At 41.9% G+C, this 19,243-nt stretch overlaps 1 protein-coding gene across 6 annotated transcripts in view; it reads left to right on the top strand.

Moving 5' to 3' along the window:
• Positions 1–19,243, top strand: part of BLNK (B cell linker) — a 330,248-nt gene that overhangs the window by 236,624 nt on the left and 74,381 nt on the right. For all 6 annotated transcript variants that reach the window (XM_073596065.1, XM_073596066.1, XM_073596068.1 and 3 more), the window contains one exon: positions 10,878–10,943. In XM_073596065.1, the coding sequence (XP_073452166.1) occupies positions 10,878–10,943 (66 nt within the window). The remainder of the gene's footprint in view (positions 1–10,877; positions 10,944–19,243) is intronic.

The following is a 19,243-nucleotide window of genomic DNA, read 5'->3' as shown; positions in this document are numbered from 1 at the left end:
GTGTAGTAATGACTAATCAGCCATATCAGTTTAAAGTGGAATGATAGATGCATATGTAGCACTAACTCTCGGTGGAGCTGCTGGTTTAAAGCGGGCTTGTTACCTTCACTCTCAATACCTCTGTTTCACCGGCACCGGGTCTAGGGTTCCGTTGAGTTTACCTCTGGACGTTATAAGCACCAAACACTTGGGTAGATTTTCCAATGCTTTCATGAACAAATAAAGGAAGTAGCAGGAAAGAGGCAGAAGGAAAGCTGCAGGGAAGCTTAGTATTCTTCAGAACATTCTTAGTAATCGAACACTTGTAATTGGATGCACTCCCCTTGTGGGATTCAGTCTTTGCCCGCCTGGATAGACCTCTCTCACTTGTCTAGCAGCCAGTACGTAGCACGAACAAAAGTCTCTGCCACAGACTTGTTTGAAATAAAACCCGTACGATCCTCTGCCACAGGATGTATTGGTTTGCGATGAATGTCAGACACAGTACTTGAACCTGTAAGCCAACCCGGCAGTACTATGCAGTAAGATTACTTCAGGATACGTCCTCCAACCGAATCACCAGGCCCCTCTTTAGACCAGCACTCTGTATGATCCTTCCATGACGAGTCCTCCCCTGGGATCTCCTCAGTTGTCCAGCTTCTTCACTCAGGATAGACAGCTCAGGACCGTTCCTCTGCTGCTGTAGTAGGCCCCAGACAGACCTCTGGGCCCACCCACACGCCGCAGCGACGTGGGCCTCCGGACCGGAGGACCACGAGGTGGTACTCTTAACACATACCTGTCGGCCAGGAGGGATATAAATAGTGTAGCGCTAGTATTAAATCACAAAAAAAAGGTAAGAATTGCAAGAAGCATAGTATCCAACTTGGACCACCATAAATTTAGAGAGTGGTGCCAAGAGCAAGCGCGGTGTTTTTTGAGTTAATCTGTTTTCACTGTCGGCCAGCAGGTGGCTGAAAACGAACCCCTAAACATGGCGTCTGTCCCATAAATACCCTCTCCCAGGGTGAGGAGAGGGTACACCTACACCAAGCTGTCTCCGGGACAGAGGAGCACTCATACGCTTCAACAGGTTGCTTTTCCAACACCAGCCGATGGCGACGACACCCACCGGCACAGTGTGGAACCACATGCAACTCAGCCAAGCTGGAACAGAGGCAAATCTGACTTCACCTAAAAAGCAACCCACAAACTTTACCTATCAGCGGTAGATAAAAATCTACCAGCGCTACACATATTACTCACACTGGACTCAGCATATTGAAAATGCCTAAATATCAATGGTTTTCCAGAATATTAGGAATTGGCCAATGGTCAAATTTCTATAACGCTTCGTAGACATTGGTTCTCCATGCAAAACTGTATTTGGTATTTGCATAATGGTAATTGCATCCTCACATTTGCAGTCACTGGACTCCTGAAAATTCTTATTGCCTGGCTGTATCTGAATTTATTAGTTACCGAGTCACTGATCCCCAACACGTGCGCAGATTTCTTTGTGTTTGTTTGCTCCAGAATTAGAGCTTCACGATTCTGAATAAAATTAAAATCACTAATTTTTTGCTTAGAATAAAGATCATGATTCTCGGCATAACATCCTCTTTCACATTATAGAAAAAATTGGGCTAACTTTACTGTTTTTAGTGTTTTTTTTCTTTTTTTTTTTTTTTTTTTTTTAAAGAGTATTTCTATTTAAAAAAATTGCATTTGAAAGACCGCTATGCAAATAGTGTGACATAAAATATTGCAATGACCACCATTGTATTCTCTAGGGCAGGGATATGCAATTAGCGGACCTCCAGCTGTTGCAGAACTCCAAATCCCATGAGACATAGCAAGACTCTGACAGCCACAAGCATGACACCCAGAGGCAGAAACATGATGGGACTTGTAGTTTTGCAACAGCTGGAGGTCCGCTAATTGCATATCCCTACTCTAGGGTCTCTGTTAACAAAAAATATATAATATTTGGCGGTTCTAAGTTAATTTTCTAGCAAGAAAATACTGATTGTTAACTTGTAAGCAACAAGTGTCAGAAAAAGGCTTAGTCTTTAAAAGAGATTTATGGGTTTTTTTTTGGATGTATACTTACCTAGGTGGATGCAGCATCGGCCCGCTGCTGCATCTGTCCCCTGGCACCTCTACACTGAGAACCGAGTGATCGAACTTCACCAATCGCTCAGTTCTCACAACTCCCCGAGCAGAGAGCTGCGCAGTCAGCAGCTCTCTGCTGCGCCCCCCCCGTCGTCCCGCTCTCACTTCAGTCTGCTCTTTGTTGAAAACAGCTGCAAACCGGCCCGAAAGTGCCGCTGCTTTCATTCCAGTGTGAAAGCCCCGAGGGCTTTCACACTGGAGCGGTGCGCTGGCAGGACGGGAAAAAAAGTCCTGCTAGCAGCATCTTCGGAGCGGTGAAGGAGCGGAGTGTATACCGCTCCTTCACCGCTCCTGCCTATTGAAATCAATGGGACGGCGCGGCTATACCGCCGGCAAAGCGCCTGTGCAGAGGCACTTTGCGGTGGTTTTTAACCATTTCTCGGCCGCTAGCGGGGGGTAAAACTGCCCCGCTAGCGGCCGCATACCGACGGTAAAGCGCCGCTTACAATAGCGGCGCTTTACCGCCGACGCCCGCCCCAGTGTGAAAGGGCCCTAAGTGGTTAAACTGACCTCATTTGCCAACCAAAGTTCATCCTTTTGATCTCTAAAAGAACAGAAGGATACAATGTTTCTTTTTAGTGCTTTTGCAGCAGGCTGCTTTTTTTGACAGCTGTGAGCAGGGAACTGCTCTTCACTTGTTTCATGAATCGTGGACATGCTGAATTAAAGCGGAGGTCCACCCTAAAATAAAAAATGACATTAAAATTCTACAAAAAATATATATAAAAAAAATGTATCCAAAAGTTCGCAATTCACATTCGCAATTGTAAATCCTAGGGATGTACCGCAAACCCTTGGTAGTGGTAAACCAAAACCTCATCCCTATTTTAAAGTTGATGGGTCATTTTTGGTATTCTCCTTAAACTAGAATTCTGGGCTAAATATATCAGATGGTAAAGTGGGATAAAAGTCCGGCTGTTACTCACTGCGAGCAAGCAGGTGCTTTATTGCAGACTTCTGCAATAAAATAGACCCACCTCCCTGCTTTCAGCATTCTCTGGTATGTAAACTGGTCTGTACATGCTCAGCTTACAGCGTCCAGCCCAATCAATGTGTGCTAGGATGACTAACACCTGCGCATGCATAGAAGTGATGTCATCTCGTGCCGGTCAATGCAGACAGCCAAAAACCAGAACACAGAAGAAGCCTGTGTCAGCAGTAGTGTATTTAGGTTTTGTGCTGCCCTAGGCCTGACTAAACTCGTGCACCCTCTAATTTAAATATGACCCATCCCTGTCAAGGCCACACCCCTTGCTGTTTAAGACCCGCCCTGAAATTTTCGAGTGGGGACACTAGTTCTGAGGGCCTGGGGGGGGGGGCGCAATCAATGGGTTCCCTTAATTTGCATAGATTTCCTCTCATTTCCTGTTTGGCTATGGGGCAGGAAGTGAAGCAAAATCTCTGCAATGGGACGGGGATTGTAAAAAATAAACTGACAGGGGCTATAACCCTCCCTTACGCTTTCCAAAATGAAAAAAAAATAGTTCTACTTTAAGCACAAATTTCTGATAATTTTATGGAGATGACTAAGAAGATATAACCATATATAACATATAGCACAGTGAGGAAGGTTTATGGTCCAGGATGATAGGACACTCAAAATTAGAAGCTGCGCCCCCACCCCCAACACAGTTGCGGAATGCCGGCTGTCCTCATACCGGTAGCAGTGCGGCCACTTTATGGGGTACTAAACTAATTTGCCTCTCAGCCCAGTCTGCCCCATAAGACTGGCGCTATACTAATAGCGCAAGCCGGCAGGGACTCTTTCTGTGCTGCCCCCCCTGCAAAGTGCTGCCCTTGGCCTGGACCTTGTCGGCCTAGGCCAGGATACAGCGTTGTGCGTCAGTGAGGGACGATGACCATTTGAACTAAGTATTGATCCCTTTAATTCCACTTTAAAAATGCTCACTCCCCTCTCCTAACACTTATGCTGTAAGAAAAATGTATATACTTATTTTCAGCCCGCTCCAGTCTAGTCACATGGTCCCTTGTGTCATCCAGCAGCAGCTGCAGAGGAGCAGAGAGACTATTCAACAATGGCTAGGTTTGCTTGGGAGCATGGAACGCCAGTAGGGTTGCCACCTATCAGGGATTCACCCGGACAGTCCGGGTTTCAGTCCCCCGAAACCCAGATCCTTTATTTTGGCATGAATGTAGCTTGGAACGGGGCCTGACAGGAGGGTGAGGGGGCACTATGCGTGCTGCATTACTATTCTCTTTGGAGCACCCAAAGGTGTCCCAGATCTGCTATATTCCTATAGTGTATACTAAAAAACAAAAAAATTTGCTGTGCGCCGCTAAAGTGTGTGGGTTTGGCTTGAAGAAAAAGTAGCAACCGTAGACACCACCCATAGGGTTCAATAGCCTATTCGATGTCAGCACCCCCTCCTCTCCCCTGCAGCCGCCACTGACTGAGGCAGGGGAACCGGATCACGTGACCAGACCCGAGTGGACTGGAAATAGGTAAGTACACAGGTTAGTTAGCATATGACTTCGGAGGAGGGAGAGGTAGCTTTAACCCAGAAGTCTACTTTAAAACTGATATTTATAGCCTGTAAACTATTAAAAATAACATAGAAAATTCTATTTATTAAACAGGTCATTTATAAATTTAGGCAGAACAAAAGCTAGTGTTTCTCCTGATAATATGGGTGATAAGACGTGTTTTGAAAACAGACATCCATCCCCAACACAAGGCAATGGATAGACAAGGAATCGAGTATTTGGCTGGTTGTTTTATGTACAGTACCAACACACCAAAAGAATCCTCGCATTGTGCTCAGTGTTTTATAGACATGTCCAGACGGGTACAAATAAAGGAATAGTAATGACGCTCGGCTTTGTAGGTTCAAATGATCCTTTGCTTATTAAATCTTTCTTAGGGAAACAAAGCATTCATTAAATCCTGACGCATTAGTCATTTCAGCTCTTTGAGAGGTAATAACAGAGTTTTTGTCCATTTCTGCCCTGAGCTGGTCCTGAGTTCAGGCCGGCCAACGGTGTGTGTGGTGTACAGCAATGCTGAAAATAAAATTAAAGGGACACTTAAAGCAGAACTTCACTCTTCCAATCAACATTGACTATTTTTAACTACTTAGGACCAGACCTTTTTCTGAAATTTTTTGTAAAAATCTGTTTTTTTTTTGCTAGAAAATTACTTAGAACCACCAAACAAGTGTTTGTTTTTTTGTTTTTTGTTTTTTTTTTTTTGGAGAGGCCCTAGAGAATAAAAATGGCGATCATTGTAATTTGTTATGTCACGGTTTTTGCGCAGGGGTTTTTCAAACGCATTTTTTTTGGAAGAAAAAATACACTTTAAATAAAAATACACAATATATACCCCAATTTTTTTTTTTTTTTAAATATGAAAGATGATATTACGCCGAGTAAATATACCTAACATCTCATGCTTTAAAACTGTGCGGGCTCGTGGAATGGTACCAAACTATCGTATTTTAAAATCTCCATAGGTGACGCTTTAGGCTGGGTTCACGCCATTGCTAATTGGAAGTGGGATTACCACATCCAATTCGCAATAGCAGGAGATTTTGACAAGCTCTGTTTGGAGCAGGTTCCGCAGCAGGTCCAGTGCGTTTTGCAGAAAAATGCTGTGCGTCTCTTGGTCCGTTTTTAGGTGCGAATTCAGCCCAAAATTTTGGCTGAAATCGGACCTGAAATGGTGAACCAGCACACACCGGACCCCTGCTGTGAGACTGATCCGTCTTAGTGAATCAAGCCTTAAACATTTCTACAGGGGAGGTCTAGTGCTAGAATTCTTATTCTTGCTCTGATGTTCATGGCAATACCTCACATGTGTTGTGCGAACACGGTTTACATATGTGGGCGTGACCTACGTATATGTTCGCCACTACATGTGAGCACAGGGGGACAGTGGTACTTTACATTTTTTAAATCTATTTTATTAAATTTTTTTACTTTTTAACTGTTCCTTTAAAAAAATGTTTACTTTTATTGCTATTGCAAGGAATGTAAACATCCCCTGGGATAACAATAAAGCATGACCGGTTCTCTTTATGGAGAAATCTGGGGTCTAAAAGGCTCCTAAAACTCTCTTCTACCCTTTTAAAAACGAAAGCTCAAAAATAAATGTTTTGATCATTGGCTTAAAAAAAAAGGGCTTGTTTCCATGGCAAAAAACAAAACACTCCTGCACACAAGTGAGTACCAGATGGACTAGATCTCGTAGTGGATGATGCCTCAGGCCTTGCTGCCCTCAAGGATAGGAGTAACCTAACAGTCAAAGAGAAAGGGAAAAAAACAAGGGTGCACCAGCCTTGTGCATTATCCTTAGATAGATTTTATTAGAAATAAAATAGGAAACTACTCACAAACGTATAGATGAAAACTCGTGATACAAATAGTCTCCAGTTGATAGCAATTGGTAAAAATGACGACAGACACCAGATCGTAACAGAGATTACAGGGGTCACTGCCATCTGACGCGTTTCGAAAGATTACCTTCTTCCTCAGGGCCCACCAGTGGGCCATGCCAGTGCAATGAGCATCAACATAGAGGCTTATAGTCTCATCTGGAAGTACAGTGTATGTAATGGGGGGGACAAGGGCAGAGTTCTGTCACCCTATAGCAGTGATGGCAAACCTTGGAACCTCAGATGTTTTGGAACTACATTTCCCATGGTGCTCAGCTACACTGCAGAGAGCATACGCATCATGGTTAATGTTTTTCCAAAACATCTGGGGTGCCAAGGTTCACCATCACTGTCCTATAGAAAGTATCTCCAGCCGAATTAATTAATTTTTAGACAGAGTGAGGAAGAATTGGATTCACACTTGTTTTTTTACTACCATCTGTGACTTACACTGGCTTTACATTAATAGATTATTTTCATTCAGAAAAACAACAGTGTGGGTCCTTAAGCGCAAAAAACTGGTATCATTATAAAACCATTGTCTTGTCTTGCTATAGTTCATCACAGGGCTGGGTCCCAGTGCAGCTGCCAACTCCTGGAGGGAAGTAAATAGCAAATGGACAAACATGCAGCGCTAAATGGGTGCCAGCAATAAGAGATTGTTGTAGGAAGTGTAAACAATCAAATTAATTTATTGGATGCACATGAAAATAAAATAAAAAGTCTAACATTGTAGACAAACATTAAAATCAACCTTGGTTTTAACCTAGGTTGATTTTATTGTTTGCAATGTTAGACTTTTTATTTTTTCTTTATTTTCTTGTGCATCCAATAAATTAATTTGATTGTTTACACTTCCTACAACAATCTCTTATTGCTGGCACCCATTGAGCGCTGCATGTTTGTCCATTTATTATTTTCATTCAGCCTGCAGGTTGACTGAAAAAATTACTCCCCCCACAATCTAGCAACAGTGAAGATGGACAAATCCCCTCTACTGGACTACTGTATTCTGATGCCTGCCGCTGCCAGCTGTCATAATACCTGAACAGCGGCTGCATCTTATTAGAAAGACCTAAATGGAGAAGGGGCCTGGTTAGAGGGTCATCAAGGAGATGGATGTAGGGCACAGAGTGCTCATGTGTACTTTCCCCTTTCGGGTAAAGCTGGAACTTAGCTGGACCCTAGATAAGAATAAAGTAGAAAAACATGGCAGAATATTTCCAAAACGGTTTCATGAGTACTACAGTACCCCTCCTGTAACTCTAGGACAAGCTGTGCTCAAGTTCCAATGTGTACATGCAGCATTTTACCATATTGTTTGAAAAAAAGACTATGGATATGAAAAAGATATGGATGGGCAGTACAGTGGCTAGATGGTTAGCACTTCTGCTTGGCAGCCCAAGGGTCATTGGTTAGAATCCCAACCACAGCAGTACCTGCATGAGTTTGTTCCTGTAACTGTGTGGTTTCCTCCTAGTACTCCGGTTTCCTCCCACACTCCAAAGACTTGATGGTAGGTCTAAATTGGCCTTATGTGTATGTGAGGGACCGTAGATTGTATGCTCCTTGAAGGCAGGGACTGATGTGAATGTATAGTAAATATGTAAAGTGCAGCATAAATTGACAGCACTATATAAGTACCTGTAATAAATAAATACAACTGACCGTGTCTTAAATTTGCAAAATGATGCAGAGAATTTCAGTAATGTTTTAAATTGACAAGTACCTGTATGGTGTATTCAATGGGGGCTATGAGTATGTTAAGCTCAGCTTGGTGAGAACTTATATGCAGTTACCAGGTATTGACTTTTGCTGCTGCATCAAATCCTGGACTGGTCATTTATTCTTTCTAAGAAGTTTACAGCACAGCCAATTCCCAGCGAGTGTAAACTTTACCTCTGGTTTGGGTCAGGAATAAAGGGTGGCCTAGTGTTTGAGGGTCGGCTTGCTTGGTGGTGGTTGGAAAGGTTCCCCTGAGTGCACACACCTAGCAACCTGGACTCCCGTTTCTCATGAACCTCCAGTGTTTGCACTCACTGTGGACAAAGCCTGGGATCACTGGAGGCCTCTCTCAGAATTGCGTAAACTAATGATTCCCAACATGGCCTGAGGGCCAAAATGATTATGGAACCTGATGAAATAGTGAACCACAGGGATGGTTCTAAGGGATTCAGATCCATCATTACTAAAAAAAACATTTAGACTGTAGGGCTTTGTGAGGAAAGTGGCCTACAAAAACCTGCTGCAAGTTGGCATTAAATTAATTCCCAACCTGATACTTGCCATAGAAGAGTTGTTAGCACCATGGTCATAGTCTGTTACAGTATATTTTATCTTCTTTGATCAAATCAAGCAATGTGAACTCCAATTATGACCAATGTAACCTATGGCTGCTTCAAGTTATTTTACCTCCAGGATTCATTGTTTCCTCCAGCTATCGTTTTCACTTCTGGCTACCTCAAAATATGTCAAAATGTATTCAGACTTAATGTAGGAGTCTAATAGAGAATTAAACTCACTTTCCAGCGTGGGTCTTTCTGAATACTGCTATTAAACAGCAGAAAAATTACAAATAGTAGATTTCTTTGCTTTCATTTCCCTAAATACGTTTCCTGCTTATCTGCCAGGTGCACTTCATGAATGCAGCTCAGACATGAAATATATACCGAGCCTTTCTGTCATCACCAACTTCACCTGATTTATATTTTTCTGATTTATCTAAATATATACCAAGCCTTTCTGTCATCACCAACTTCACCTGATTCACCTGATTTTATTTAGTAATCTTTATTCTAGACTGGAGATTCTCACAGCATCCCTTCTTCTAGTTTTTTTCTTTTGTTTTTCTGCCTTTTTTACCATTACTGAGAACTAATTCTTTGCTGTGTCTTTTTGGTCACAGCTTTCTTTTTATATCTTGTTAATTAATATAAATGTAAAATGTGGTCCCTTGCGCTACTAAGTGAACAATAACTAACTAAATAATGTGAAAATGCTGCTGCTAAAGTCAACACAATGCACAAAACAATATAAAATGAGGGAGGGTGATCCGCGCAAATTTCTAGGTGATCATAATCTAAACATTAAATAATAAATTAGGCAATAGAGTCCAATAAAGTATAACACAAAGTGTTCAAACATGTAAGAGTGAAGTTGCTCTTCTGAAAAGTGCTAAAAAATTTTTCTTAATATCAATCTTCGCAAAAGCTGAATTCTCGCAGAGTGCTTACCTCCATTAGGAGTATAAAGGGCTTGAGAGTATCCTGTAGTGGGGATGGATGCACCGCGGTAGATCTCCAGTTGGCGGCTGTATCGGGGGGGGGGGGGGGGGTTCAGAGTACTTGTGATGTCCAGCCAAGCTCTAGTCTCCTTTCACTGATGATCATATAAAACAAATGCAGCGCTCTATGGGACCAGCGTAACAAACTTTGCAAATTATATGTTCATTTATTAAATGCACACTTAGAATAATTAAAAACAACTGTCAAATGGTGATGAAAAATATGTAAAAGCAATATAAAAACCCATTGCCATTGTTGATATATTGTGAAGAAATGTGTAAACGTTACCATCATGAAGTCCAGATGACGAGGGGTTAACATCAACCGATGTACTTCAACTCTCAATCCTGGGATGGATAACCAGATCTCCAGGGGGAGCCGCCAGGGTGGAAAAGCAAGGGTCACAATAATGAATCCGGTGGCTTGTCGCAGATGTCAGGCCCGCTATGTCGTGGGAGGTATTTTGCAGTGCACACCGCTGGAGATTAGACTCGAACAAGCCGATTGGACTGGCCGATCGAAGAACTTTGACAAGTCTCAGGCGCGCGAAACATGTAAGCCACGGTCGTCACGGCAACACTGAGCTTGCGATCCACCTCCATACATCCCGGCCATCTTCGCTTCCGGCCCCGACATCCACGTCATCCAGGGCGCCCGGCCTCGGCCAGTCCGATCGGCTTGTTTGAGTCTAATCTCCAGCGGTGTGCACTACAAAACGGGGGGAAGATGTCAGCCCTCTCAGCGGTGACTGCCTGCTGCTGGAAGGCCTTCGTTCTAATGTAAGTATTTCATAATGTGCTAGTATACGATGCATACTAGCACATTATGCCATTGTCTTAAAGGTGTTTAATTTTTTTTTTTTTCTGCAGCGGTTTACTACCGCTTTAAGCTGCAATACATTACATGTTTCTTCTTGAGTTTAGATACACTTTGTCTAATGTGATTACTCATATTTGACAAAATTCTTGTTTAATGCTCAAAAGTATAAACTTTCTTACAATTATTCACAAATACTGATTCCAACCACATCTTTTCTTTCATATAATAGGCAGATTCAGAAAATGGTGCATGACCTAAAGAATAATGATGGTGGAATTATGCAAAAGTTCAAAAGGTAAGCCATGTTCTAAACTAGGTCTCTCATTAGAAAAATGTTTTTAGAATGTTTTGTTTCCTCAATTCCTGTGTTCATTTTATTCTAGTATATAAAAATTGCAGGTCGCATGGATAAGACTCATATAAAAGCTTTTTATTTCAGTTTTTCAGAAATATTCTCCCTTATTGGATTATGTTATTCTACCAATATAAAAAAAAATGATGACGTCATCTTTATATGCACCATATAAAACATGTCTGCAGCTAAATTTTTCCAGTATATACATACTTGAAAACATCAGCATGAAAATTTCAATAACTTTACAGATTATGTTGTTTCCTAAGCCTTACACCATTATGGGTTCCATATTGTGCACTATTGAGAGCTACACACCTGAAATCACTATGAAATTTTAAATGAAGGACCCATGTAATAAACTAGCGGCTCTAGATGAACTGTTGTCCACAGTTGGTTCCATGCCTTATTTTCAATGGAAGTGATGACAGGAGACTATCTTCTGACTCAAAGAGTTAGTTTACCCTTACAATAACCTTGATCATGTATTCCAATGTGTATTATACATTCAAAAATACTGTTTAGGTTTTGAATAAGAAACTGCTTTTCAATATCATACCTGAGGGCCATGTGTGACCTCTCCTAAGCTCGTCTTTAAAAACTCCTAGTTAAGCAAATCCCGTACACTATAAACCTGAGCCCCATCTAGATCCAGCGATGTTGCAGGAGTGTCTCGGCTGCCCCAGACTCCCTTCCTCATTGGCTGAGACAGCAGCACAGCGACATTGGCTCCCGCTGCTGTCAATCAGTCAGCCAATGAGGAGAGAAAGGGGGTGGGGCCGGGCCGCGGCTCCGTGTCTAAATGGACACAGAGAGCTGTGGCTTGACTCGGGTGCCCCCATAGCAAACTGCTTGCTGTGGGCGCACTTAACAGGAAGGAGGGGCCAGGAGCACCGAAGAGGGACCCGAGAACAGGAGGATCTAGGCAAAACCACTACACAGCGCAGGTAAGTATACACATGATTGTTATTTTTAACTAAAACGAGACTTTAGTATCACTTTAAAATGTAAGTGAGCTGATCCATGATAAATTAAGATATAAATAATATGCATTCATAAACATTCCCTACATTATGTTGTTACCTAGTTGTAAATACATGATTGTAAATCATATGGTGACCAAAAAATTCTTGACTTCCTATAACTATGCGTGTTTCGTGGGTTCCCTGTTCACTTTCTCAGGAGTAGATGCAAGAACGTTGTACGTCAGCTCAGAAAAATAGGCCCAACAGCCATAGAGCTGGGGGTGCAAGGGGAAGTCTATCCCGGGGACTGTGGCAAAGCAATCACACTGACCACACAACAACAGGAAGGCCGGACAAGTTTCTGTAAAGTGTAGATCCAAAAGTGTTAGAAATAATATTGGCACATCTAGCCAATAATGGTATGCAATCCCCATCGTGTAAGGGAGAGCCAAAGATGCCTGGACGTTATACAATCATGTATTTACATCTACATAATAACATTATGTATGGGAATATTGGGAACTTTTATAAATTCATACTGTTTATATCTTAATTTATCATGGATCAACTCATTATCTCCTTTTTTATGATTGGAATTGTATTATTATGTTCAATTATTGTAAATATGAAATTTGTTGCTATGCAATAAAATTGTTAATCATGTCTACCATTGTGATTTGCCTCATGTAAAGTCCCATGACCACTGTTTTTTTTATTATATTGTATTTAGGGATGGAGGCATCTCACTTATGGTGCATCAGGTCATTGTCATATAATTATGCAAATGAAAAGCAGCATCTTATTCCAAACCTGGGCATTGTTTGATAATGTACTAGGCATGCTTCTGAGGTCCCCCACCGGTACTTGCTCCTACTATTTTGTGTGTGCCACCGTTGCAAACTGCTCGGTATGGGGGCAGACGTGTGGGCTGGCTCCCGAGCCAGGCTGTGTGTGTCTATAGACACACACAGCGTGGCTTGGCTCCGCCCTCGCTCCCTCCTCACATGATTTGACTGACAGCAGCAGGAGCCATTGCCTCATTCCCTGTGAGTTAAGGAAGAGGGGAGAGAAGAGATGCAGCTCTGCACATCGCTGGATCGATTGAGGACTCGGGTAAAGGTTTAGGGAGGTGGGAGGGGGACAGCAAGTTGTAAATAGTTTTTTTTACCTTAATGCAGGGAATGCTTTAAGAAGGGATGAGGAGTGATTGCAAATTGAGTGTTTGCACTCTCTATTGGATAATTTATATATTGCTGTACTGAATACAATAACAAAAACCTAAAAGGGCAATTTCAAAAGATGAAAGCACATCAAAAACCACTTTAAGGTAAACTCTGTGATGATAACAAAATGTTTGTACCTGTCTAGGTGAATCCTAGACAGGTGGCAACCCTAGTGTGAAACCATTGTGTAGCACATACAGAATCTCACAAAAGTGAGTACACCCTTCACATTTTTGTAAATATTTTATTACAACTTTTCATGTGACAACACTGAAGAAATGACACTTTGCTACAATGTAAAGCAGTGAGTGTAAAGCTTGTATAACAGTGTAAATTTGCTGTCCCCTCAAAATAACTCAACACACAGCCATTAATGTCTAAACCACTGGCAACAAAAGTGAGTACACCCCTAAGTGAAAATGTCCAAATTGGGCCCAAAGTGTCAATATTTTGTGTGGCCACCATTGTTTTCCAGCACTGCCTTAACCCTCTTGGGCAATGAGTTCACCAGAGCTTCACAGGTTGCCGCTGGAGCCCTCTTCCACTCCTACATGACGACATCACGGAGCTGGTGGATGTTACAAACTTTGCACTCCTTTATCTTCCATTGGAGAATGCCCCACAGGTACTCAATAGGGTTTAGGTCTGGAGACATACTTGGCCAGTCCATCACCTTTACCCTCATTCTCTTTAGCAAGGCAGTGGTCATCTTGGAGGTGTGTTTGGGGTCATTATCATGGTGGAATACTGCCCTGCGGCTCAGTCTCCGAAGGGAGGGGATCATGCTCGGCTTCAGTATGTCACAGTACATGTTGGCATTCATGGTTCCCTCAATGAACTGTAGCTCCCCAGTGCCGGCAGCACTCATTCAGCCCCAGACCATGACACTCCCACCACCATACTTGACTGTAGGCAAGACGCACTTGTCTTTGTACTCCTCACCTGGTTGCCGCCACATACGCTTAACAACATCTGAACCAAATAAGTTTATCTTGGTCTCATCAGACCATGGGACATGATTCCAGTAATCCATGTCCTTAGTCTGCTTGTCTTCAGCAAACTTTGTTGTGCATCATTTTTAGAAGAGGCTTCCTTCTGGGACAACAGCCATGCAGGCTAATTTGATGCAGTGTGCGGTGCATGGTTTGAGCACTGACAGGCTGACCCCCCCCCCCCCCTCCACTTCAACCTGTGCAGCAATGCTGGCAGCTCTGATACGTCTATTTCCCAAAGACAACCTCTGGATATGACGCTGAGTACGTGCACTCAACTTCTTTGGTCGACCATGGCGAGGCCTGTTCTGAGTGGAACCTATCCTGTTAAACAGCTCTATGGTCTTGGCCACCGTGCTGCAGCTCAGTTTCAGGGTCTTGGCAATCTTGGAATCTTGGAATCTTCTTATAGCCTAGGCATCTTTATGTAGAGCAGCAATTCTTTTTTTCAGGTCCTCAGAGTTCTTTGCCATGAGCTGCCATGTTGAACTTCCAGTGACCAGTATGCGAGAGTGAGAGCGATAACGCCAAATTTAACACACCTGTTCCCCATTCACACCTGAGACCTTGTAACACTAACGAGTCACATGACACCGGGGAGGGAAAATGGGTAATTGGGCTCAATTTGGACATTTTCACTTAGGGGTATGCTCACTTTTCTTGCCAGAGGTTTAGACGTTAATAGCTGTGTTGAATGAAGTATTTACAAAAATGTGAGAGGTGTACTCACTTTTGTGAGATACTGTACATGTAAAGAAGACCAACTGTATGACTGTGAAGACAAAAATAATTATTGGTCGCCTGATCTAATGAAGGTTAATAGCAGCACTTGCAGAATGTCCACCATTGTCTCTCAGTCGTGTCAGCATTCAAACCAAGACATCAAAAAAAAAAAAAAAAACTCTGACTCTGAGTAAGATGAGCTCTAGGTGTGCCACACACTGGGGGAAAAAACAAATGTGAACTTGAACACCCAACCTCCTCCCGGTTGAATGATGTCCAGTATCATTCTACCCACTTCCTGTAAGGCCAGGGCGTCAAGGACACACCCCCTGATGATACATCATTCAGCTGTCCTGGGCTCACTGGAGAAAGCTGCAAGAGATATATCTATGTGGTTTTTTTTGAACAGATTCTAGGAACAGAATATAGCATCCACATCCCTGATGTATAGTAAAACGGGAAGGGGTGAGAGAGAGAGAACGAATCTGTCCCTCATAGAATAATGGGATTATCACGGCTGCATATTTCTGTCACAAGGTAAGCAAACCCACAAAGGGATAATTCAAAAAATATATAATTTGTTACAAAATGTAGATAATTTTAAAATAGTAACAGTATTCAGTCATATCAACAATGACCAAGATTGATACTTAGTTTAAAAAAACTTGAACAGATGCTTGTGTATATCAGGTAGCCAAAGCGTTTCGCAGACTAGATTGCTGCTTCTTCAGGGCTGTTCACCGTGCATCTGCGTTGTCCAAGTTATAGAATATTATAACATTAGTATCTGGAATAAACAACACTTTTAACAATCGTTTTAGCAAAATTCAACATTTTTATTAAAGTGTTCACCAAAATGTCCTCCTCCTGACATTGATTGAGAAAATATCGCAACATCAAAGATCTAAAAGTAATTTTTTTATATAGATCATCAGTGGTACAGCTCCCTAAACCGTATATATGGTCTGACGTCCACAAGATGATATTGGTGATTCTGACATCACCTGTTTGTCACTGGATGTGACCCATCCTCTCTCTGTTTGATGTTGCGATATTTTCTCGATCAATGTCAGGACATCAAAGAGAGAGAGGATGGGTCACATCCAGTGACAAACCGGTGATGTCAGGATCCCCAATATGATCTTGTGGACGTTGGACCATATATACGGATATAGATATATATATATATATATATATGTATATATTTATTGTGTGTGTGTGTATATATGTATGTGTGTGTGTGTATATGTATGTGTGTGTATATATATATATATATATATATATATATATATATATATATATATATATATATATATATATATATATAATTTTGAACTTTTAGATCTTTGACGTTGCAATATTTTCTGGATCAATGTCAGGACATTTTGGTGAGCACTTTAATAAAAATGTTGAATTTTGCTAAAATGATTGTTAAAAGTGTTGTTTATTCCTGAGACTAATGTTATATTCTTCTATAACTTGGACAATGCAAATGCATGGTGAACAGCCCCAAAGAAGCACCAATCTAGTCTGCGAAACGCGTTGGCTACCCGATATACACAAACATCAGTTTTTTTAAACGAAGTATCAATCTTGGTCATTGTTGATATGACTGAATACTGTTACTATTTTAAAATTATGTACATTTTGTAACAAATTTATATATTTTTTTTATATATCCCTTTGTGGGTGTGCTTACCTTGTGACAGAAATATGCAGCCATGAAAATCCCATTATTCTTTGAAGGACAGATTTGTTCTCTCTCTCACCCCTTCTTGTTTTAAAGCTGCAGGAAATGGTGCCACATTATTAAGTGGCACTGTACTTTGCAGAATTCCGAACCTGAACACTGTTCAGAAAGAAGCGGATTTGTGACGCCATGCCACCGAACTAAAGAAGGAAACAAAAAGCTGGGGTTGAGCCTTTAAGAAGCTTTATTGAACACTGAAAGATTACAGTGGAACTTCAGCCTTTTTTTTTAAAGTTTTGGAAAGAGTGTGGAAGGGTTAGTGTCTTTGTCAGGTTTTTATTGCTATCCAGGTAAGGGAAAATCTTAATGGGCAAATGGACTGCAATTAAAAGCTGATGAGCTTCCTATACTTCCTTGGTCCACCAGTGAAAAAAGGCTTGCCCGCCTCCTCCTACCGACCGTAGTTCCCTGTTGGACAGTAAGGCTAATTGCATGAGATTGGAGCAGGTGGGCTAGCACAAAAGAGAATATTTGTTTATGAGCATGCCCTGGGTTTCTGGGTTTCCAGGGCATTACATAAGTATTGTGATGGTACGAACAGGCACAAAAGGGTGCCTGCATTTCTGTAATAAAATACATCTAGGTGCTGACAGTTTTGATTTAAATCAAAAGTAGATTGTCAGCTTAATGAATACAACATAATCTTACATTGATTCAGGAAGACATGCTGTAAATGATTACATGAGGCAACTGAGAATTATTTCACACCGCGAACAATAGAAAGGACTGAGCATCATGTGCTAGAACAATGAAAACATAAAACATTTCCTGCGTGATCTGAATTGTATATCATCTAGAACACCTGTAGTGTAGTGATTTCCTTTGTTAGGCAGGCCATAAATTCTGCAGTTTCCTGGTTGAAGGAAAAAAAAATTGCTCAATTCCCCCATCAACACTACTGACTGTGTTGATGGCGGAGACCCTCCCGCTGCTCTATTGTATTCTGACATCAGGAGGTTTCCCACCTTCAGAATACAATGAACACTGCAGGTAGCTATAACTGCTGGCAGAGATCTAACCAAAAAAAACCTAATAGGCTGGTTGTAATGAAGGCAATTTTAAGATCAAATTCAATATAAACAGCCTGTCCATGCATGAATAGAAATGTAGGCCGGTTCCTGCTGAACTGGCTAAATTTCAATCTGTGTATAGCCGGCTTTAAAGGGGACATATCATTTTAAGCCTAGTACACAGGGGCGACATCGGTCCGTTCAATAAAAAAGGAACAGCCGGCTTTTGTCGGACGAGCATACCGACCAACTCCTGATCAGCTCTCTGCCAATGGCAGAGGGCGCTGATCGGAGTGTTCTGGCAGGGGGGCCATCCCCCTGTCAGAACACAAAAGCCCAGCAGGTGAGATCTCTGTACTAACATCAGATTGTTACTACAGTGGCTCCGACCTGAGCTGATTTTTTAAATTTTTTTTTTCATCCAATCAAAAAACTGATAGTGTGTATTAGGCTTAAAGTGGATGTAAACCCCCATTTTAAAATTTTTTTTTTAACCACTTGCCGACCGCCGCACGACGATGTACGTCCAAACTTTGAAGGGGGTATATCATTGTTATGGCTAGCTGCCATAACCCCGGTATCCCCGTTTTCGTGCGGCGGCCGGCTTTCAGATAAAAGTGGTCCCTGTGGCGGATTCGCAGCAAGATCACTTTTATCGGTGGCGGGCGAGGACAACCCCCCCTCCCACCGAGATCCGGTGCCCTCCGCCGCTTACCGAGCCGTCGGTAGTGGTGGAGGCGATCGCATCCTTCTCTGTGCTGTGCCTGGAGACGAGTGAGGCTAAGATGGCGCCCCACTCGTCTCCATGACACTGCTGGGTGGAAGCGACGTCAAAACGTCACTTCCGTCCACGCCTCTTAAAGGCACATTTTTTCAAATGTCATTTTTTGATGACTTTTTTTTTTTTTATTGCATTTTAGTGTAAATATGCGATCTGAGGTCTTTTTGACCCCAGATCTCATATTTAAGAGGTCCTGTCATGCTTTTTTCTATTACAAGGGATGTTTACATTCCTTGTATTAGGAATAAAAGTGACACAATTTTTTTTTTATTTGTAAAAATAAATAAAATAATGTAAAATAAATAATATAAAAATTTTTTTTAAAAACCCCCCCGTCCCGACGAGCTCGCGCGCAGAAGCGAACGCATACACAAGTAGCGCCCGCATATGAAAACGGTGGTCAAACCACACATGTGAGGTATCGCCGCGACCGGTAGAGTGAGAGCAATAATTCTAGCCCTAGACCTCCTCTGTACCACAAAATATGCAACCTGTAGAATTTTTTAAACATCGCCAATGGAGATTTTTTAGGGTAAAAGTCTGACGCCATTCCACAAGCGGGCGCAATTTTGAAGCGTGACATGTTGGGTATCAATTTACTTGGCGTCACATTATATTTCACAATATAAAAAAAAATTGGGCTAACTTTAGTGTTGTCTTATTTTTTTATTCAAAAAAGTGAATTTTTTCCAAAAAAAGTGCGCTTTTAAGACTGCTGCACAAATATGGTGCAAAAAAAGTATTGCAACGACCGCCATTTTATTCTCTAGGGTGTTAGAAGAAAAACCATATATAATGT

Source organism: Aquarana catesbeiana, linkage group LG08 (genome assembly GCF_042186555.1).
Source record: "Aquarana catesbeiana isolate 2022-GZ linkage group LG08, ASM4218655v1, whole genome shotgun sequence".
In the NCBI taxonomy this organism is placed as follows: Eukaryota; Metazoa; Chordata; class Amphibia; order Anura; family Ranidae; genus Aquarana; species Aquarana catesbeiana.
This window is presented reverse-complemented; position numbering and strand designations above follow the sequence as displayed.